General features: G+C 37.7%; 1 protein-coding gene across 1 annotated transcript in view; it reads left to right on the top strand.

Annotated features, from left to right (window-relative positions):
* The window catches only part of LOC311276665 (transmembrane protein 132D), a 31,853-nt gene extending 8,714 nt beyond the window's left edge, over window positions 1–23,139 (top strand). The window contains exons 3-9 of the mRNA XM_084386455.1: window positions 6,780–6,926; window positions 10,387–10,561; window positions 12,823–12,966; window positions 17,930–18,135; window positions 19,306–19,576; window positions 19,775–19,966; window positions 21,386–23,139. Of these exons, the coding sequence (XP_084242581.1) occupies window positions 6,780–6,926; window positions 10,387–10,561; window positions 12,823–12,966; window positions 17,930–18,135; window positions 19,306–19,576; window positions 19,775–19,966; window positions 21,386–22,801 (2,551 nt within the window). The 3' untranslated portion in view covers window positions 22,802–23,139. The remainder of the gene's footprint in view (window positions 1–6,779; window positions 6,927–10,386; window positions 10,562–12,822; window positions 12,967–17,929; window positions 18,136–19,305; window positions 19,577–19,774; window positions 19,967–21,385) is intronic.
* Window positions 23,140–24,034: the final 895 nt, after the last annotated feature.

Here is a 24,034-nt window from a genome sequence, read left to right as displayed (position 1 = left end):
ATTCATATATATATATATATATATATATATATATATATATATATATATATATATATATACATCTATATAGAAATGTTTTGTTTCTACCATATATTTCAATAGACAAACTATTGACCCAAGCATTATGTAATATGTATTATAAAATATCACCTAATAATGAATGTTATTATGAAATCGTTCTATTTCTATTCGGTTGTCTGCTCATTAAATTACATTTTATAAATGTTTGGTTTTTCATTTTTGCATTAAAAATATGCGTTAACATTTTTTATAAAAATATTGCTCATTAATGAAAATTATTAGGTAAATGTAATCAAAAAATTATTTATATATATATATATATATATATATATATATATATATATATATAATTTTTGTATTTTTTTATACAATTTTATATATATATTAATTTTAACAAACTATTAATCTGTTAATATGTCTTATTAATTAATATGATGAAGTGATTCTATTCTACTGGTTAACAGATCATTAATGTACATTTATGTACTGTAGATACGTTTTGTTTCATTCATATATTTGAATAGACACAACAAAATCTGCCATTCTATGAATCTGTTAAGCATTGCATTTCACATATAATATTACCTATTCTATTCTATTCTATTCTATTCTATTCTATTCTATTCTATTCTGTATTTTATCCTGCAGGCAGCACCATGCAGCTCCACATCAATATTTGTCTGTCTTTGATTTTGTGTCAGAGATTTATTCCATCAAGATCCTCATTATAGATTTGACTGAATTCTTTTGTCACTCATGCATACAGTGTTTCTTTCCCTGGCGTTCTCTCTCTCTCTCTCTCTCTCTCTCTCTCTCTCTCTCTCTCTCTCTCTCTCTCTCTCTCTCTCTTTCTTTTTCTCTCTCTCTGTATTGCAGTTTCTTTTTTCCCCCCTTATTCTTATTTTCCTCTCAAGCTTTCATTGTTTCTCTTCATTTCCCTGGAATTAAAAATGTTTGGATTATCCAACCGAGGGCGTCATCTGTCTCTAAAAATTGCATGCCTGCCCTGAAGATGATGACAATACAAAATGGGTCAAGACAGACTCTGATCCCTCTCCCTTAAGTCCCAGGGGTTGATAGACTGGCGCTATCCTAGAGATGTACATGCGACGTGAACTGATATCAGCAGTGATATCAAATATTTCTGCTCAATACCAGATAAAAGCCCATCACATGTGTATTTATCACACCATGCATTCTGTGAAATAATCAGTAACACTTTACAATAAGGTTCATTAGTTAACATTAGTTAATGTATTAACTAACATGAACTAACAATGAGCAATACATTTGTTATAGTATTTATTAATCTTTGTAAATATTAGTTAATAAAAATACAGCTGTTCATTGTTTGTTCAAGTTAGTTCACAGTGCATTAACTAATGTTAACAAATACAACTTCTGATTTGAATAATGTATTAGTAAATGCTGAAATTAATATTAACTAAGATTAATAAATGCTGAAGAAGTATTGTTCATTCTTAGTTCGTTAACTAAGGTAGTTCACTAAGGAACCTTATTGTAAAGTCTTACCAAATAGTCATTTAAATGCACATCTGCATGTGTCAATGAATGCACAGGCTCATTGTGCACATTTCTTATGAATCATATCCGCTGCATGACAATCTGTTGTTTTTGAGGCAGAATTGAAGTGTGTGGCGTGAAACGGAAAGAAAAGAAATGGATGAGGGGTTGAGGAAAGATAATGCAGTGTGTCACGACGCTGTCAGCCGCTCTCATTCTACTTCTCCCACCGTGACCTGTTTCCTCTATGGCCCCACTTCCCGAGACGCTTGACTCCAGCACATGTCTGGGAGATTCTCACGTGGCAAGATTCCACGGTCTCTAAGTCCCATCAGTGGAGAGGAGGGACCGACCAACTGTCTGGCTGGTGGCTAAAGCCGAGAGATACAGGGAAAAAAACAGAGGAGAAAAGAAGCATTTGGCTCTGTCTTTAAACTGAATGGTGGACATGTGGTTGTGTTGGCCCAAGCCAAAGGAGAGAGAGAGATTAAATTCTCTAGAGCGGCAAACTCGCTCTACACCCTTGATGAATACAACATTGTTAAATGTGCAATCGCACTTTCTGCAACAGAGATTGAGCCAAGATTTATAACTGGCAAGTGAAACAGGGAATTGAGAGCCGTGCCGGCTGACCTCAACCCGTGGTTATCAGGTCTTACGAACAGGATTTATATCTCCTTCGACAACCATTAACGTCTTTGTACATGTTTGTTTATTTATTTTTTATATAAATGTGGCCATGAGTCAGGTTGAATGGAAAGGGATGTCAGTGCAGATGGGCTTGAGATGTGTTGATTTTCTGTCCATCAGAGAGGTGAAAGTTTTCCACCTCAACCTTTCAATGCGCAGGTCAGCCTTTTTTTTCTTTTTTTTTTTTTTAGGTACATAAAAAGGTGGATTGGCCTAATTTCAATCTGAAAAGTAAGACTGATTAGGTCTAACTAATTTCTAGTCTTAACTTAGTGGCTATATTTATGCAACTGGCCCCTGGTCGAGTTTGTACAGCATCTACAATAAATTCTGATTTTTTTGATAAATATCCTTTAAAAAACAAAGCCAAATATACAGGTCTGCTCGTGGATGTTGAGATTATTTGATAAATTGTGCTTCAAATCTTCAAAACTTTCATTACAAGTTCATTACACTACCGTCTAAAAGTTTGGATCAGATTATTTTTTTTTACTGTGGCAACCCCCTTGACCTGCAAGACATTTAGATTTTTTTTTTTTTAATGATAACAATTAAACAGAGGCATCAGTAAACTTTTATAGAAAGTTTATTAACACACATTTAAGTAAAAACCTAATCTAAAAATTTACAAAGTTATTCAACCCCCAAAAGTCACATTTTGTGCAGAATCTTTTATCCTTTATTCTCCAATAAATGCTGCCTGTAAGTGCTTAGAAGCTTCTGTCACATCTCTACTGCAATCTTGGCCCATTCCTCGCTTGAAAAGGCTTCCAGATCACTGATAATCTCTGGTTTTCACGTTACCACTGCTTTCTTCAAATTCCATCAATACTGTACAGGCCACTTAAGAAAATTCTACGACTGATCCCTGAACCAAGCTTAAGTAGATTTGGATGTTTACTTTGGGATGGCTGTCTTGCAGGAAAGTCCATTGATCATGAAGCTTCAGTCTCTGCACCGGCATCGCCGTCTTTGCCAAAATGGCTTGATGTCTTTCATACAGTCAAGATTTCCACTACCTGCAACAACAGCAAAGCATCCCATATCAAGATGGGACCACCTCCATGTTTGACCATGGAGATGGTGTTCTTCTGCTCATAAGCTTTGCCTTTTTTTGCATCAGACATACTGCTGATCCATGGGTCCAATAAGTTCCAGTTTGGTCACATCACTCCATAAAACATTATTCCAAAACTCCACAGGTAGGCTATATCCAAAGGAACTTTAGCATATTCAATTTGGCCTTTTATGTTCTTCTTGATCCAGAGTGGCCTTCGGCAAGACGTCCCAACATGAAGGCCATGCTTGTCTAGTGTTCTTCTTATATTCAATTCAATTCAAATTTATTTGTATAGCGCTTTTCACAATACATATTGTTTCAAAGCAGCTTTACAGAAAGTGCATTTCAGAAATGTACATAGAGAAATACAATTAGTTAATCATGTGTTGATTTAGGGCATAAACATATCGCCAGCGTCGAGTCGTCTCTTCACAGGCGTCGAGTCGTCTCTTCACGGGCTTCGAGTCGTCTCTTCACGGGCGTCGAGTCGTCTCTTCACGGGCTTCGAGTCGTCTCTTCACGGGCGTCGAGTCGTCTCTTCACGGGCGTCGAGTCGTCTCTTCACGGGCTTCGAGTCGTCTCTTCACGGGCGTCGAGTCGTCTCTGCACGGGCGTCGAGTCGTCTCTGCGCACGGGTGTTGGGGCATCTGTAGTTTCCATGAGAGGCTGGATACAAACTGGAGCTGACGATCTGTATTTACCTCGGGACTAGCGTCCCGAGATAACAACAGAAAAGCAGATGGGAAATAATTAGCGTAGCTGCTGTTCATAATATTAATGCATTCAATCTGATTCAACTGTAGTATAAAAGGTAAGTATTATGTGAATGCTTGGCTAAAGAGATGTGTCTTTAATCTAGTTTTAAACTGGGACAGCGTGTCTGAGACTCGAACAACATCAGGAAGGCCATTCCAGAGTTTAGGAGCTAAATGTGAAAACGCCCTCCCTCCTTTAGTGGACTTAGATATCCTAGGAATGACCAGAAGCCTCGAATTTAGTGATCTTAAAGAGCGCGATGGATTGCAATAGAAGTTCCGTTAAATACAGGGGAGCTAAACCATTTAGGGCTTTATAGGTCAGTAGTAATACTTTGTAATTGATACGGAACTTTATAGGTAACCAGTGTAGAGATGATAGAATTGGTGTTATATGATCATATTTATACTTATACTCTGCATTGAAATGTTTTTTTTTCCTCCTGTCATCAGACCATCTTGCAAATCTTTGGCAGTAAATTGAGGGTTTTTCTCAGTTGCTCTGATCAAACAGTTTATTCCCCTTAAAGGGGCATTTCACCCATTTGAACATTGTTTTTTATTTAAAGTGGGTCATATTATGTAGTCGAAATGTAAAAGAAATTTTGAATTTGGTGCCTTTGTGACCGAGAAAAGACAAAAAATAACTTCAGGACGCATTTGTATGAAAGACAACAACTCCCACAATGCACCACATTGCACAGCTCCGCAAGCCACTCCCACTAATCCAGAAAGCGCATATCTGCCTATAAGAGAAATCACTCTTCCGTCTACAAGTCTAGCTACCACCAGAGCTTGAAATTCATTTCACATTCACACAAAATGTCTAGTTAGTTGGCGAACTCATTAGTGCATTACTCCTCGTTTGTATTTCTTTCGAAAAGGTGAATTATTGCATGGTACCTGGATGTTCAGTCAGAACATGCGGTGCGAAACTAGGATAGTTCACAACACAAACGTCCGTGTCCTCGTCTGATTCAGAGATTTCGTCTAGGAGAAATTGTCATCGTTGAAAATCTTTGCCACAGACGGACTCTATCTCTGTGTTCGTAGCGGTTCGTAGTTGCATAGTGAGATCACCGGCGCCACCAGTCCGCCCTAACCCGAGCCAGTCCGGGCTCCTCGTCCGCGGCAGGCAGGTCTTCTGCCTCGGCGGCTCTTCGCTATAATGCGGCTTGTAAAGGTAGCCACAAACACCTGATTCAAGCATCAGACTTCCGAAATCCTCTTCCTCTAGTCTATATCATATTGAGCACTCTTCTCCGCTATTGTCATAACTTTACATCTGTCTCCACAGCGCCTGTTAGCTTAGCTTCAAACAAGATGGAGGATATTGCTTTCAGTTTCAGAGAGTAAAGTCCCACCCACTGATCTGTAATAGGTCTGTATTGTGAGCGGGTCCCGCCCCCTGGGAAAGATGAGGAACTAGTGCTTGTAGTCTCAACAGAAATCCCCCCCTCTTACACTTCCTCCTACAGTGACGCAAAATGACGATTTTTGCGTCACTGTAGGAGGAAGTGTAAGAGGTAAATAACGGATTTCTCCCGTCTCAGGGGAAAATGAGAGAGTGTTGCACAACCATTCAATAGTATGACTGGGTTTCTAACAATGCAAAGCTTAATGCAAATGGGTGAAGTGTCCCTTTAATGATATTGTTTTTTTCTTCTTAAACACCCACAAAGGTTTTCTGGTTCAACAAATTTTAAACTTGTGAATAAGGCTGCCAGTTGTGTCTCTAGGAACTTTTAGTGTTTTTGGAAATCTTATTTTTGCCATAGACTTTCTAATGTAATAAAACATAGCTTTTGTGAGAGCTCTTTTGACTTGGCCATATTTGCTACTCAGCTTAAGCACATGCATGGGCTAAATGTATGTATGTGTAACAGCACAAGCTACCTCAAGTTTGTTATAGAGTTTCCAAAGGCTTAATTGTGTTTCAACACAATTTTGTTTCATACCATAGAAATAATTGACTTCAAAACAGCAGCTTTGAATAGGGGTTGAATAAACATTACATTACATACTGACATTATCACTTTTAATTTGGTCAGAAAATACTTTTTATTTCAAATAAATGGTGTTTTCATCAAATCTGTTCAAAGAAGACTCCAGAAAATATATCACAGTTTTAAGTATTGAGCATTGAAATATTAAGCAGGACAACTGTTTTCAACATTGATGATAATAAGAAATATTTCTTGAGCATTAAGTCAGCATATTAGAATGATTTCTAAAGGATCATTTGACACTGAATACTGGAGTTATGATGCTGCAAATTCAGCTTTGCATCACATGAATGAATTCCATTTTAAATAAATTAACATGTAAAACAGGTATTTAAAATTGTAATAATGTTTCACAATATTACTGTTTTTACTGTATTTTTGACCAAATAAATGCAGCCTTGTTGAGCGGAAGTGAGTTATTTTAAAAAACCCAAACGTTTTAATAAATATGATTGTATTTTTGACGAGACTTGGTGAGACTTCTTACTGACCTTAAACTTGAATGGTGGTGTAACTGTACCTGTGTAATTGTAAACACAATTTAATTTCCTAGTTTTTGCCTAATGCAAGTTGTGTAGCACCAGCCAGTAAGATTGCAACTATTTCAGCCAGCTGTTTTAATTTTTGTGTGCAATATGCTTCAGGCGTTCATTAAGCAGACTGTGGGCGTCTTGAGACCTTTCCATTGATGTCATCCGTGTGTTTGTGTGTCCTTTCTCACAGAGCCACATCCAGAAAAGGCATGTCATTCAGCACAGCCAGACCCAGCGACGCACACCTGTGGGACATCACTCTGGAACCTGGGAGGGGAAGTGACACCCAAACCATCTCTGTGTCCTGCCAGAAGAAACGCACATTTGCTAGCAAAAGGCAAGCCCTCGCTGGCGCTGCATCACCCTCGTCGTTCTTAGAAACCACTCAGCCGCAGACTCTCGCTAGCTCACATTTCAAAGGCATTTCATCGCTAAAAAGCTTTTTCTGCCCTTGCACATTGCCAGATGGGGTCTGTTTCCTCTGAAACTGTGAGAGCTAAGTGACAGATTGCAAAATTAGTTTTTGACAAAAAACCCCACTCTTCTAATTTCTTTCCCCCCTCATTGTTCAGGTACTAACAGATGTTCAGGCAACCTGTTCGCCTTTCGCAGGATGGTATTTTGAATGAAAATTAAAAACCTTCTCTTTCTGGTTAAAAAGGTGCAGTTTAACTGCGTTTAACCTGTACAGACACCTAGCTTCAGAGGAAAACTCGCCACATTGCGATTTCATGATTAATGTCACGCATCAATTCTGTAACGTAGGTATTCATGTGGAAAGCGACTGAAAATAACTTCATAAAAATGTGATATCTTTTCATCACCTCAGCTGCTGGTATCCACAGAAAACGCACAACTCCTCCACTGTTATTAAGAAGAATGAGCTTTGAGTTCATATTACCTCTGTGTATCTAAGCAGGTGAGCGATTGGCTTGGATTTCATATTAAGAGTTCTGAGTGTTTTTGGATGCAATTCAAATGCATCTTGAAAACTGTGAGCATCTTGTTAATAAGAGCCTCCATCTGGGTGTCATATTTCTCTTGGTCTCATTGGTTCTTGTTCGGTGTCCATGGCAATGGGTTGTCATTATTATTGCAGATTATAGTGTGTATCATGTACTATACTATAGCAGCGTACTGTATATGGGTCAATGACGCGACGGGTCATTTTTTTGTCCAAAGGCCTTAATAATAATAAAAAAACAAATATATAACATCCAAAGTATGTAAGGTAGTACAACTTGATCTCTTTTACTGAATCCAAAAGGTTTTAATTATATTTTACTACATGTAGATTTTGAAGTGTCAAAAGGTCATTCGGTAAAACCGATATAGTAAATATTTAAATGGAATAATACTGTTTTTAATACCTAAAGGAACTACAATAATACAAATAAAGCAGATAAGGCTCTTTTTTTTACATTTCCCCTTTTCTCCTTTCCCTGTGCAATGTTTTACTTCAATATGTTGGAGTGTTTAGAGTAGTCCAATAAATGATTACATTTATGAGATCAGTGATAATTTTATTTAATATTTCTTCTGTGGTACACACTATATACTATCTCAACATCAATGTCAAATCAGTTTTTAACTTTCAAATCAGTGGTTAAACTTTTTTGGTGACAAATTTTTTCCATCTTGTAAAAAATGACAAAAAACAGTGTTAATTGATTGTACAAACCACAAAATCTTATTGTTAACACCTAGGTAAACTAAAAAATGGTTTCAAATATAGTTATATCTCCATTCTATTTTTTTTACACTTTTAAAAACCTTATTCGTCAATGACCCATATGCATGTACTAGTTCTATAGCTAGCATCTTGTAACAGACTGCACACTAATCATTTTTTTTGTCAATATTGAAGTTCTTCGTCCGCCCTGACATTTTTCGTAGATGGTTTCAGGTTTACAGGAAACAAAAAGGAAATTTTTTTCATATAAATACTTGATTTATTATTAAATTTTATTATTTTTAAAGACCCCATTCAATTTAAATTGGAGTTTTATTCAATATATGTTAACTTTGAAGTCATCTAATGTACTGCATTAAATTGGCAAAATAATCTTGTTGCAGATTTTGAAGCACTGTTCAAAAGTTTGGGGTCGATGAGATTTTTTACAATGTTTTTGAAAGAAGTCTATCACGCTATTTATTTGGTCAAAAATAGAGTAAAAACTGAAATATTTTGAAACATTATTACAATTTAAAATAACTGTTTTCAATATAGTTGAAAATAGAATGTAATTTATTGCTGTAATTGTAAAGCTGAATTTTTTTCAGCATCATTACTCGAGTCTTTAGTGTCACATGATCCCTCAGAAATCATTCTGATATGCTGATTTGGTGCATGCATTTATTTGTACTAGAAATCGTTTATAACATTATAAAAGTCTTTACTGTCACTTTTGATTATTTTAATGCATCCTTGCTGAAAAAAAAGTTGTATTGTACAATCCTGCCTCACCTTCTCGTTTTAACAGGAAATTAGTACAGAATCAAAATCTCCTGAGCTAAATCCATTTCAATCGTTCACTGAATCATGTGATTATACGATGTTGATTATATCATCTTTTACACTGTTTTGAAACTATTATAGATCAAACCTTTTACAACATGGGCGTTGTCACCAGCTGCCCTTCAGCAAGCGGTATCTCCTGACTACTTATTTCCACGTTTTACAGCGACAACCCACTTTACTTTAATCATCTTTGGTGCATCAGTATGTTAGACCAGCTTAAAGACCAGCACGTTCTGCAAGATTAGAACAGAGGTCTCCACATTAACTAGTGAAGAGCCGAATGGAGAGGATTCCACTGCGTTAGAAAACACTTAATACAGCATAATTATGATGGGACATGTCTCATGCACTTGGCCTTTCACCCCTGATGACTCAATAATGGTCTGTATATATATATGAAGAGTTCAGATGCAAAAGCCTCTAAGTGCCATCTGAAATTTTCTTCTAGAATGATCATTTTTATCAAGCTCATATATTTAAGTTCAGTAATTTCACTTAAATGCCAATGAAAATGACCTATTAATTGTCATTTAAAGGTAATAGCGGAGGATTTTTTACTTCCGGGTGGATCACCTATACTATTGGTCCTCCTAATTGTCAATCATTCTGGTGAATCAATCAAACTTATTCAAAAAGTGGAGAGGGCGGGTCTGATCTAAAATTCGGAAAGATCCTCCGCTATACTTTTAAGTAAAATTACTGAACTTAAATATACGAGCTTGATAAAAATGATCATTCTAGAAGAAAATTTCAGATGGCATTTAGAGGCCTTCATATAACTCTTCATATATATATCTCATTTAAGACAATAATATAAAGGTATGGGGAGTTTTGAATCAAATCTCTAAGGATGTGTCCACTCTGAGGAAAAGCTTTTTACCCCTTTATGATGCTTTGAAAAATTCCTTTACTGTGAGAGTTACTGCATGCCATATAGAAATGCATGAACTATAAGTTGTACAAACGTTTGATTTTTGCCTTTCTGTTAGTTATATAAAAGCACTTTATCAAAGCAAATTCCAACTGAAAGACCTGTTGTGAGCTGAATCATGCTCCTGCGATGAACCTACTGATACACTCATTAGAATGCTGAGTGTTTTAATGCTACTGAAGTGGATGAGATGCTCCATCTCTCCTGATAACTGATTGTGCTTTCATTATTAAGATTCCACACCATCCTCTTTGACTCAATATGTCTCTGTTGTCCCAGGAAGCGAATTTAAGCCAATTGTTGCAGAGATTGGGAACTGACTGTGTTCTGATGTTTTATTTACAGAGGTCTGCTGGAGGTCTTGCAACTTGACTTTGAGACGGAGGAGCAAAGTGACCAGTTAGAGAGCCAGATGATCACGTGGCGACTGGAGCTGCCTGGAAACATGATACGGGATGAAGGGACCATGAGGATTTACACTATTCAGAGAGACTATGTGGGAATAGCACCTCTGATCACGGTTGGGAATATTTGTTTTTACCTTCGATCAACTTGTGTTATTATTACATGATCTCTCTATACAATGATAGTTTATAGTGCAGGATCCCCCCACAGTTATAGAAAACCTGGAGTTATCTGGGAATTACATTTTCTGTTATACAGAGAAAACATAAATAGAAATATATATTTATAAACAAATACAAATATAATTTTTTTATATACAAACTATCATTGTTTGGAAAGATCTATGTAAAGTTATTTTAAAATTGTGAAGAACAAAACTTGGAATGACATGAGGGTGAATAAGTGACAGAATTGTAATTTTTGGGTGATCTAATCCCTTTTCTATTGTTTTGTGAGGTCAACATTTTGTAAGGATGTCTGTGAAACATGGACATGAAATCACATTGGTGTGACAAGTATTTGTCATGCTTTGTGTAAAATCCTTTGACTATAAAGCTACAATGACAGCCCTTATAAATGATTTATTTGTCTTTGTTCTGTCTGTGTGTTTTTGTGAGTGTGTATGTGTTAATTGTCCAGAGGCGAGTGCCACTTCTTTCACCCTTTGATCTCTTCCTATCGTCACCCCCACAGTTGGTCAAACTACTGCAGAATATACCCTAACGAAACTGACATTCGTTTTATGAGGACATGCACATAATTCCCAAAGCCATCCACATGCAGTCCTTAATTGCAAGTTCAGCAGCATTCATTAAAATATAAAAATATAGCTTTTTTTAGACAAATAAAACCAAAAGAGATTGTGACTATTCATTGATATCAAGCGTCCCATTATACGGCTAGCTGCCAAATCTGTTTACTGGAGCGGTCTATTTCACAGCATGACCCTGTCTCTGAAATAACACCGCCATAAGAGTGTGGGATTTTGCCGGTAACTTTTCAAATCAAAGTCAGCATCTGTTGTGTTGTGTTTGGAGGATGCTCGTGGACATCTGTTGGGTCTAGAAGTTAAATCTACGCTCAAACCCAATCATCCTAGTGTGTTCGTCATCACAGTGGCACACTGTAAGATAATCATTAGGGTATTAAACTCAGACAGAGCTTGTCTGATCCACGATTGTTGCCTTGACATTTTTGACCCATTTAAGATTTTACTCGCCACCAAAAGGAGATTAAGCTTATTAGATGATGAGAGTGCTTGTTTTTAGTATCAGCCTATTTATTTATTTTTAAAGTGCGTCCGATTTCCATATGTACAAACTTCAGTGCTAATTAGGCATGGGACACTGTGAGATGTATTAGTGGGATAGACTGGTTTATATAATTATTATTTTTATTTTTTTTGATGCTTTAATTAGTGTGCTGTTAAACAGTTTGCACAGTGAAACTCTGTCTCTTCAAATTTAACTCCTTTAAAGCACTGCTGCCATACATATTCAGATGGAAGTCTTTGGTCTTTGGTTGTATTCTGGACTCAATTGGGATTGTTTTTGCTGTCTAGTTGGGCCAGTGATTCTGACTTTTTTCTACCCTGACAACATTTTCTTGATCCCAACAACAAAAATGGGTTTCATTTTTTATTTTTTATTTTTTTAGCAAAATATTTAGCAAAGTATTTGCTACAAATATTTATACATATTTTTATATTTTCATTATAATTACTTTCTATTTACAAACACAATTTATTATACATTATATAAAATAAAACCATAAATTCATAAACACTTTTGTTCGGAAAACTATTGTATATGCCAAACATTACTGATTGGTATGTAGTTTTCATCAGATTCTTACAAATCATATTTTTGCATATTCAACAAAATCTCATATTTTAGACATCTACTGTAGATCTTGTTGTTATGACAATTCAGTGGGTAACACTTTTTTTTTATGGTCCCTTTTAAACATTCTTTTGACTATAAGTAGCGTTGCACCTACATGTCAACTACATTTCATTAGAGAATTAGTAGACTGCGTAATATTTGCTAACTTTATTTTGATGGTCCCCCAACATTCTACAGACTATAAGTAACTTTGCAAGTACACGTCAACTTATTCTACTAACCCTAACCCTACTCTCTACTAATACTTAATACTCCAATGAGAGTTAGTTTACATGTTGGTGCAACATTATTTATAATCAGCAGAATATTTAAAGGGTACCATCAAAATAATATGTAACCCAACAATGTAGAATACATGACAGATATCCAAAGTTTGCAACTTTAAACCTTTTTTTCTGAACATGTAATTTTTGAAAATGTAGTTTTGCACGTCTTTAGTGCTAATTGAGTGCTCTTTGTTGTGCTTTTCCAGGACACGGAGCTCCTCAACACAGCAGTGCTCACTGGTAAAAGGGTTTCTGTGCCTGTGAAAGTTTTGGGCGTTGAGGCTGATGGCTCCATCACGGACATCACTAACTCTTCTCGCTGCAGGTCTTCAGACCAGGATGTCCTGAAGGTAATGCATGTCAAGGTCAGGCCACTTTTGACAGCTTCAGTAATCTCACACTCTGTGTGCTTCCTATTAGCAGCCTTACTGTGCTTCTGAATTACATGTCTATTAGAACTGGAAGAGCACAGAAGAGAGGGGTCAGTGGAGTCGGCTTAGATGGCCACCACTTCCTAGTTCATCAACAAAAAAGAGAAAACCAGTAGGGAGACAGACGGTGACCTGAAAGCCCTCAGTGACCTTGTGTTTTTTACCCAAAGCACATCTGTGCTTCAGACACCTGTCTTTTCCCCCCTGCATTATGAAGTGCTTGAGCCCTTTTTTATTGCCAGGTCATTCTCTGGGGCAGTTCTTCTTAAGTGGTTTTGCCTCAGGACCAAGATCTTGTATTGGACACAATACCAAAATTGTTTATCATACAAAAGTAATCGAAAATCTCTGTACATTCAAAGAAATGTATTAAAGGGCCCCTATTATGGATTTTTGAAAATGACCTTTCATGTAGTGTGTAACATAGCTCTAAGTGAATGAAAACATCCTGCAAAGTTTTAAATCTAAAAGTGCACCGTATATAAAGTTACTGTCTTTCAAAAGTAAGAGTCGACTCTGAGTCAATGAAATGAATTGTTTTTCAAACGAGTCATAAGCCGTTTCGTTGTGACGTCAAGATGAAACATTAGCATATTGCCCGCCCACTTATTGCGCGTGCAGACACCAGGGAAAACTTGAACCTCAAAGCTCAAGCTGATTCCTGTGGATACTGGATAGCATCATGTCGAGAAGACGCTGTGCTCTACAATGTGAAGGTAAAGCCAATTTTTTTGTGAGCATGTGAAGAATCAGTGGTTAAAATTCATCTTTACCATGATATCACAGCAGTATAATCCTAAACTTTTGCTGTGTTCCCTTTATTTCACTGACGACTGCTTCTCAAATCTCGGAGTTCAATGCAGGATTCGCAAACCGCTTGCTCTTGAAAGATGGTGTTCAAAATACTTAGTTTCGAGTTTTATATTGTGTAGGTCTCCTGCTAACTCACGTTATCACTGTCTTAAATACTTCTGCTAATCAGTTTGTTGGCCACTATTACCTATAACTGTGTCTATTAATGCAGATTGTCTGTCATTGTCACTACTTTGAGGAAAGATTAAGCATGGAGCCAGATTTGTTTTACCAACATTTATGTTACATCAGTCCATTCATGTTAGAGCTCGGCTAATGTAATGCATACATGCACTGTTATTGATACAGTTTCCACGTGTTCACTGCAATAAATTAGAAAAATGCTCTGTAAATAAATTAGTACAAGTAAAATAATCGGTTTGTTGATGGACATGCACTTGCTAATGCTGATGGTGAGGAATTACAGTTGCAACATCTCATAATGTACCTCAAACTGAGTAGTGTATCACCATGAAACGTCCTGCTTGAGTCGTCCTTGTGGTGGAGGTTCGGGTTGAAAAACGCGGTAAACAAATCACAACAGACTGAGCTGTCTGGCCAATCAGAGCAGAGTTATTATTATTATTATTATTATTATTATTATTTCTCTCCCGTGAATCCGTAGTCCTAACGTGGCCGTAGGTTATATGGAACCGTGGGTGCTGAGCGGAAATAGTCTTCGCATACGAACTCCACGATCTTTCTCCACCGTTTCCTGTCCTGAGCCGCATTCTTGTTGGCATAATCGGGTGAAATACCATATGCTGCGAGGTCCATCTCCACTTGTTTGATCCATGTCTTTTTAGGTGCATTTCGTTATACTTTCCAGCCATCAGGCCTGGTTCGCCATAGGGTGCGGTATGGGAGACGATGCTCATCCATCCTGCAAACATGTCCAAACCATCGGAGGCGGGCGCGTTTGATCAAGATGTTGATTTCCAGTTGATGAGAACAGCGGCGGCGGACTTCCTCGTTCGAGATCAGAGCAGAGTAGCTCGCGGAAAGGCAGGATTTAAAGAGATTGATTCATCTGACGAGTCTTTTGAGAATCATTGAAAATGTGGTGATGTGCAAATGTATATTATGAGGAGATTAAACAGATTAAACAGTTTTTTTTACTTTGATGCATGTAAGCCTGTTGAAGGAGACTCCAAAACAACATTAGGAAACTTTAAAATAGCATAATAGGGGCACTTTAATATTACCATAATCTGCATAGGCCCAACAATATGCAGAATTATCAGCATGACACAGGCTGAATAGGAAAATGAACTAAATATCTTTTTTCATGGTTTCATTCTCTGTTACATTCTCTCTGTTTGTCCTTTTTGCAAGAGATCCCATATTTAATGTATTCTCTTTGACTTTGTTTGATTGAGTTTGAGTGGACCTTTGACGTCTATAACAAAAGATATAGAAATATTTCCCCTGTCTTTTGGAAGTTGGTAAGCCTAATTATTTTTCTATTTTAAATATGCTTAGTTACATAATTTGATTATTTGAATGTAGCATCGAACCTGTGAGAACAAACCTCGCTAGATGAGAGCCTTAGTCGTAGCCTTAGCCCTCATTGAACTTTAATTTTTTTTATTCTCATCTGTGCCCTCAATAACAGCCTTCTTTTTTGCATGCTTATAATGAAGAGTTTGAGCTCTTTTTTACTATTGCTGGATCATTCTCTGGAGTTTTTCCCACCTAAAACACTGGCACTTTCACTTTGAGTTTCTGAAGATGTAAAAATGAATCTCCAGTGCCCCCCTGAGCTTGTCTTTTCAGGGTTAAGCCTTAAAACATAAATGGAGGGACTCACTGACTTATTCATTGGTAAAAGACAGACAAGGAATGACTGCACACAAACCCATGCACTGTCATGTGTCCTTATTACACATGCACACCTTAACTGCACCCACCCCATGAATAAATGAATTTGCCTTGAACACAAAGGGGATGTGCAGGAGTCTCTTTTTTGTTGTCTTGAAAAGATTTTTATGGCACAGAGTTCAGACCACGTGCCCTGTGGTTTATAAATTAGTCTTCGAAGTACTGGGGATGAATGAAACAGTGATGCAACAGTGCCCATAGATTTTCCTAATGAGACAGAACAATATACACAGGGCCCATTACCTTATACCACACTCATGTCTGCATTACCATAAAGCATCTTATCTTTTTATATTTATTTACATTTATTCCTTTAGCAGGCATTATATGCCTCACCACAATAATTTATCCAGTAATATAAGACTCTGCAAGTTCTACAATACAACGTTCTAATATTAGATACAAAGATTTAGGTGTCATGAGGCTTCAGGGAAACAATAAAGTGATATTTTTTTCTGACTGTAGAAGTTTAGAGGGGAACATTGACTTGCAAAAACTGATGTCGTTATATAGGAAGCTATTGTCAGCTAGTGGAGAAACACAAAGAGAGCTGTGAACGTAAACCCATTTATTGATTGATTTATTGAAGACGAATTCCTAGTTTAACTGTGAATGCTGGAAGCCCGGACAACAGAAGCTGTGCAGCATGCTCTTGCAGATTTTATAGGAGACATCACGAAGCGCTCATAGCAAAGGAAAGCTGGTCAAAAATCAGTAATAGCATCCAGATAAACCAAGGAATCGTTGAGTCTAGTTGTATGTGGTGATGCACATTCATCACAACACCTTGTGATGACAAGGAGCTCTAAGGATAGTTCACCCAAAAATGAACATTTTGTCATGATGGAGCTAATGAATTTGTTTTTTGAAACCTGTCAAACTACACTAAACACGAATGAACTTAAAGGTCCCATATTGTCAAAACTGAAATTTCCTGGCTTTTTTCATGATAACAGAGGTCTAGGGGCTATGTAAGTACCATATATACGTTACAAAACAGTCAATCCACAGACAAATGCACACAGCGTGCATAAAGCAGCTGTGCCTTTTCACGAGCCGTTGTGACTTCCGTAAAAATGTGACGTCAGAACTACTCAGTAACCGCCTTCAGTCACCACCCCGAGCGCTGCCCACCATCATTGCACAGGCTTGTGAACAACATTAATATAAGTTTATTTATTCGGAAATACCACAGCAATTTAGTTCGACCTTAACCGTCTGTTCTGCACATTTCTCAAGTGACTGCTTCGTCAATCAGGCACAGTTCAATGCCGGTTTTTCAAAGTTGCTAACGTTACTCATCAAAGATGCTGTAGTCCCCATATTGTTCGGTCCGACCTCAAATTCGCAAACCCGTAAATAAACTTCTTACACATTTTATGTTACATAATGGAGCCAGCATAATCTGAAAGTTTGTAAACGGATATGTAACACTAACTTGTTGCTAAGTTGATGCTGGCGTGTGGTTTTGTACAGTCTATGGTTGCCACAAGCTTTGATAGGAAAACGAACAACGTATTTTGTCTTGTTTCCAACAGATATTCAAAGTTACAGACACCGGCCCTGTTGGTTTTATTGAGTTAAAGACGGTGAGATTGAGTTTACTCAGTCTCTGTGTCTTGTTTTGCTAACAGAAACGTACGTGTAGTGTAACTTAACGTTATTTCAAAAGTCTGAGTTTGTTTACAGACAGTTTAAATTAGCGGTAACGTTAAATCTGTATACAGCATTGATGTAATGGTAATTATAATACTGTCACCTTCCTAAAATAATTGCCCAAGTCATTTTTTGACAAAAAGGATTTTTTTTCTCCTCATGATGCTTGCCACCTCTGGTAAAATCGCCCACATCCTTAGTTAAACAGATCATGCAATTATAAGTTCTACGTTTTTTTAAGTCAAAAGACAATGAGACTTGGGCAAAACAAGCCACAGCAGGCTACGGCATACATGACCCTAGTTACCTGTGGTTGGTTACCATGAATATTAATTAGGCAGGCCAAAATCGACCTGTTCTTAGCAAAAATATATTAAGATGGTTTTTGGTACTTATACCGCAAATATATATTCTTAAGGACATCAAAACCTAAAATAAAACTCCAGAAAAGTGTTAAAATATGGGACCTTTAAAATGATATTTCCACACACAGGTGTCTGAGAAGTGTGATGCTGTGTATGTCAACGGCAAGGAGACGCGTGGGAGAGTTCGGACGATGGTGAACTTCACCTACAGTTACCTGAGCACTCAGCTGGAGGTGAGCGTGTGGATGCCTCGACTCCCCCTGCAGATGGAGATATCCGATCCAGAGCTCAGCCAAATCAAAGGCTGGAGAGTTCCTGTCACAGGGAACAAAAGGCAAGTGACGAGTATAATTCCAATCTGACACAATGTCCCAACAAACTTCATAAGGTTTACATAGTTGGTATTTTTTGTTAACATTTAACCATTTTAGAACCATTTAGCAGTTGATAAAATATACAATAACATACATATATGTACATCTAAATACATTTAAATTGTGACAAATATTAGTAACATATTTAAATCTGTATCAGAGAATTTAATAAGTGAAATAAATATAAAAAGTTGTTGATTTGTTAATAAATATTATTTATTTGTATTTCAACAGTCAGGAATTCAGGAAGTAGTTTACTTTTATTTCCCCATAATAGTATGATTATAAATATTTGAGTGCAATTCCCATTTTGAATTATCTCAGATATTTAAAGCTTAAAACCCTGCTTTTATAGATAGATGGATAGATAGATAGATGAATAGATAGGTAAATGTATTTTCTTTAAAAAAAAAAGGGTTTAATTATTAACATTTATTTAGTTTATTGTGTTTTTTTAATGTGTAATTTATATTGTGACTAGTGTAATTTTGAGTTCTTTAATTGCGGTGTGATTTTTAGTTCCTCAAACTAGCTCAGAACTTTTATTTGATATTAATATTAATATTGGATGTTACGCCTCATATGGACTTTTTCCACTTTAAAGCTGCTCTGAAGTGTTCTTATTAGAATAGAGAATGTTTTCCGCAGAGATATCCTGCCAGTTTTCATTATACCTTCATTGTAAGGTAGAGATGAGAGATTATTATAAATTGATTATAAATAATTATCAATAAATAAATAAATAAGGGTTATTTCCTTAAATTTGACAAATGTAAAAATATTTTATTGTTTTTTTTTGGTGTTGTTAGTAGTTTTTTAATGCGTAATTTATATTGTGAAATGTGAATAGTTCTTGAATTTTGAATTCTTGAGGTGCAGTGGGATTTTTATTTTCTCATTTTCTTTTCTTTTTTTCCTTTTTTTTTTACCAGCACTTTTTCTGATTACTATCGAGAATGTTTTCCACAGAGATATCCTGGCAGTTTTTTATGACATTGCAGAGACTTTCATTATAATGTAGGGATGAGCGATTGCTGAGCCTAGTCAAATAGCAGATAGCAGGAAAAAATATATTGAGAGCAGGAGAGTGAGGGAAAGAGTTGTTCATCTTTTCTCTGCATGTTTCTCAGGGTGAGCTGGGACACAGAGGAAGAGGATGAGAGGAAGGGCCGAGGCTGCATGCTGCAGTATCAGCACAGTTTGATTCGAGTGCTTACGGTCTTCACTGCAGACTCGCCAGATCCAAGCAGCCCATCTCCCACATACTTCCTCGGCTCTGATTGGCAGGTGGATGTGACGCGGCTGGTGCGCTACTTTCTGAGAGTTGAGGATACGAGTGTTGCACGCCTGCAGGCAGGATGTGTTCTGACAGGCAAGGCTGTGGGAGTCACCACTCTGCAGGTAATGCTGATAATGACAGAGCCACCCGCTGCTGTCTGTGTTACACCATGCTCATTATTCATTAAGACAATAAAGTTTAGTGTGTGTTTATTATCAGTGACAATACAGACAGCTTGTAGATGAATTGCTTGTTTTTTTTTATTGTAAAACAAATAAATGTCATACGATGTCATGCTAGGTTTGGTTTCTGTTGTCCAGGTGATGTCTCCATTGTCCGACTCGGTTCTGGCTGAGAGGATGATCCGGGTTCTGGATGATAAAGTCAGTATAACAGAGCTGGGTGTGCAGCTGGTCTCTGGCCTTTCCCTGAACCTCCAGCTCAGCCCAGGAAGCAACAGGGCCATCGTTGCCAAGACAACTACACAGGAGATCATACACTACCCCAAGCAGGTAATTCATGTCGCTACATTGGCTGTCAATCTTATTAATGGAACTATATGCTGATCAATCAAAATGCAAATAATTACATTTATACAAGAGTTGACGAGTAAAAATGTAATAGAATAATATGTCAATATATTGTTGTCTATCGTGTCTACACCAGACGCGAGCGACGCTACAAAAACACAACAAATTCCAGACTGTAACATGATGCCCCGCTTTATTTCTGACATACTTCTACTAAGAAGGACAAATGAATTTGCAACGGTCAATCTGTCGCTTCTAGTGACGGCTTCTAGCTGTCGCGACAGCGGTCGCGTCCGGTGCAGACACATTGTTAGGTATGAGGAACAAGAGAACACTGGGTTCAGCAATGCTCTAAATTCCTTTATATGACTGCTAGTCCCAGTGCCATGTCTGATTGGCATAACATGGTCCAATCAATATCAAACTATTAGTACTCAGCGAGAGGCCTCATTTGTCTTGTGATGGGCTTTGCAAGCAGTGCTCCTCAGGCAATGCATAATGTATTTCACCCCAGAATATAGGACAGTTCTGTGGCATTTGCTTATACTGTATAAGCCAGAGAATTTCAATTAAAGTTCCAAGAGGTCCGGTCTGAATATTAAAAGATAAGATCAGATGTTTTATCAGGCTGTTATTATTTTTACATTTAGATAAGGCAGAAGGCCATGTGACAGAAAAGATACCGTATGGGGGTTCAGAGATTTCCTGTTTTTATGCTTAAATTAAGTATCTACTAAAAACAAACAAACAATGTACATAATCAAAACGTTCTCATCATGAGCAGAAAACCAAGTTAACTAATAATTTCAAAGTTTTATTTGTCTTAAAATAAATAAATAATGCTTAATGTTGATGGAAAAAATGATCTGTATATGATCAAAAGTCATATATGTATGACAGATAAAATAATTGTATTTGCTGCATTCTTATTTTCTCATTTTATAAAAATATTAAAGGATTTAGTGCCGATAGATCATTACCATAAACAACCTATATAATATAAAACAGTTGCTCCATGGTCTGGAACTGGACCACGGGCTGCTATTTGAGGACCCCTGCTATAAGCCAACAGCTCTGGGCTATTGTGCCACAGCTCGTTTCTGTAAATACTCTACACTGTGCACTGGTGGCTAAGCAAATTGAGTTTTGAACACAAGCACATAAATTTTGATCCATTTGGATAAATGGACCTCCATGCAGTTTTTTAGGCCATATACTACATCCTGCCAAAGGGCTACTTAATTTGAAATGAACATGGTTGTGTCTCTGAGATACTGTGCAAGCTGTCATGCTAACTGGGAATTATTTCCAAGTTTACCAGCTTTGATGGTTTCAACTTTGATTAGCCTGTTCCAATTTTATGTAACGTTTAAGTAATATTTTTTTAACTTTATACAACAGGAGGCGGTGGTTGGCTGCTGGCTGAAGTTCAGTGATGGTTCCCAGACTCCTCTTGATCTGTACGATCCCAGTGGTTATTCTCTCACTATTTCTTCATTGGACACGAGGGTAGCATCTGTGCGGAAGACACCGGGGTCTGTCTTTGTTGTGGTCGCTGAAGCCGAGGGACAGGGCTTACTGGTCAGAGCAGAGCTTGCTATCTGTGAGGCCTGTCAGAAATCCAAACGCAAGAGCAAACTAGCTGTGGGCGGAGGCATGGTGAAGGTGAAATTCCCGCCGGATGAACAGCTTGCAGGGACTGGCAAAAAAGAGAGCGACCAGGCCAATGATGATAACTCCAAATTGGTCCTTACATCCGCTCTGAACATGCTTCAACACACTCTTATCCAAGAGAGCTCCACAAGTGCGATCAAAACGGCGACCAAATCCAATCTTCAAGAAGCAATAGGAGGTGGCGTATCCACGATTAAGTCAATAAACACTATGGATAAAAATCTCATTACCAAGCCCGTCGCAGACAGAGCGCTAGTCACCATGAGCCCCAGAAGTCCAATAAAGAATGGATATGGAAACCTTCTTGAGAACCCCAACTTTCCGCTACCACCGGAGGAACCCAAGCGAGAACCACCCCTAGTGGAGACCGATCTGATACAGATGTTTAGCGTGTTTACAGACATAGAAGTCTGCATCTACACGCTAGTAGGACTAGTTTGCTTGGCCGTTATCAGCGTCTTGCTTCACTGTGCCACTAACAGTGCGAGATCACGCAGCAAGAAGTCTCCGCTTCAGTGCCAGGGTCAATCCCAGCACAGACATCACTGGGTACGCCTGGGTACTGTTGCAGAGCAAAGCAGAGCTGCGCCGATTGCAACTACCTCCAAGCAGGACATGCAGGCTGCCGTGGAGATGCAAAGAGCCATTCAGATGCAGAATAACAAAGGCCCTGAGATGAAACAGTCGAGGGAGATCCCAGCCATTGCAGGTGAGGAGAGAACTGCAACTCTGGGACGAAGGACCAACACACTTCCTCTAAAGCGGGATCCGATGGCTCATATGGCTCCAATGGCTGTCAGATCAGCCACCCTGCTGGCAAGGCCCGTTCGTAGCGAACCTCTACATTCTCCCACAAGTAAAAGGAATCAAGTCCAGTTCACAACCTTCGCTACTCTAGACATCAAAAATCTGGCTGCTCTCAAGAAGAGCGGCCAGACCTTCAGCTGGGACAGCCAACCGGCTGGAGGTTTTCAGGCTGCCAGTATCGGCCAGGGTGGGTTAAATGGCAAGACCGAAAGAGTCAATCATGTACATTTTTGCAGCCCAGTGGAAGTGTTCGGTCAGACACCGGAATCCACAGAGTCCAATGGCTTTCTTCCAGAAGGTCCATGGCCTGTGGCTACACCAGTGTCAAAAGTGTGACACAGGACAGGGTTGTTTATACAAAAGCTCTATTAGCCTCATTCATGAAACACAAAATCATTCTATGTAAATTGTCTAGAAATCCATTCTTACATAAATTGCTGCATTGAACTGAATACGACAGTTTATATGCGAATGTTTTATGAACAATTTAACACAGAAATGGTTTTTCACAAATAAGGTCCTGCGTATGTGTATGCGTGTCTGAAAAGTTTCTCTAAATTTGATGTAAATATTTCTGCAACTCTCAAAAAAGTTTTTACTTTCCTGCTTTTGTATATTTGTATTATTATTAAAATCATTAGAAACAGATCACAACAAATATTTAATATTTAATAAAAAAAAATATATATATATAATATAAAACTGCTAATATATTATGAAATTTGTTCTATATTGTGAATCCCTTATTGTGTTTAAACAAGCAAATACATGTAATTAAATAACTGAAATGTATAAAGATTGAAATGTATTATAAAAATACAAACTTGTATAATATTGAGCTTATTTAATAATAAATACGAATAAATTACATTTTTACTTCTGAGTATAACTGCACTGCCAATCATAGCCCCAATTTTCAGTGTTAACTTTTTTTTTTTTTTTTTTTGCTTTTATGAATTTATCAAATAAAGTGTCTAACTGTGAATATTTCTATTGTTGTAGTTGTCTTTAATGACATCGTATTGCATCACATCCTCTATGCATGTTGACGCTGACGGATAGGGTTCCTTCTTTGTATTAATATGGTTTTTCATCCGTTTTATCATTGCAGCAGTACAGCTTCTTATAATGCTCCACACGCCTCCTGATTGTTTCCTGGTTCGGAGGCCTTTATCTAGTCTTTGACCCGTGCTGTGGTTCAGTTCATCAGTGGCAGCTTGGAGTGAAGAGAAGAAAATCTCTGCTGCAAACATACCTCTCTGGTTTATTGTGAGACCACCAACCCCAGCTTTGCAATGACTGCCGTCGTCCTCCGCCGCAAAAGAACCACCCGTCATGAACACTGCTTCAAATCTTGAAATTGCGTTCCCCTCATTGCATGTGGAGAAATAGCTTGGACTATAGGCACCTCAGGACTGTTGTAGATTTGTAGATTAGAGGGAGTCATCTCCAAAATAGCCCCACGTTTCTTCCACAGTAGTGAACAGTGACATTGGAAGTACAGCACCAAACATGTTACATTTGTGTTATGCATCTAATTTCACAGCATAATTAGCATTTAATAATAAT

Source organism: Rutilus rutilus (genome assembly GCF_951802725.1).
Source record: "Rutilus rutilus genome assembly, chromosome: 18".
Classification (NCBI taxonomy): Eukaryota; Metazoa; Chordata; class Actinopteri; order Cypriniformes; family Leuciscidae; genus Rutilus; species Rutilus rutilus.
The sequence above is the reverse complement of the archived record's forward strand: the minus strand, read 5'-3'. Positions and strand labels throughout refer to the sequence as shown.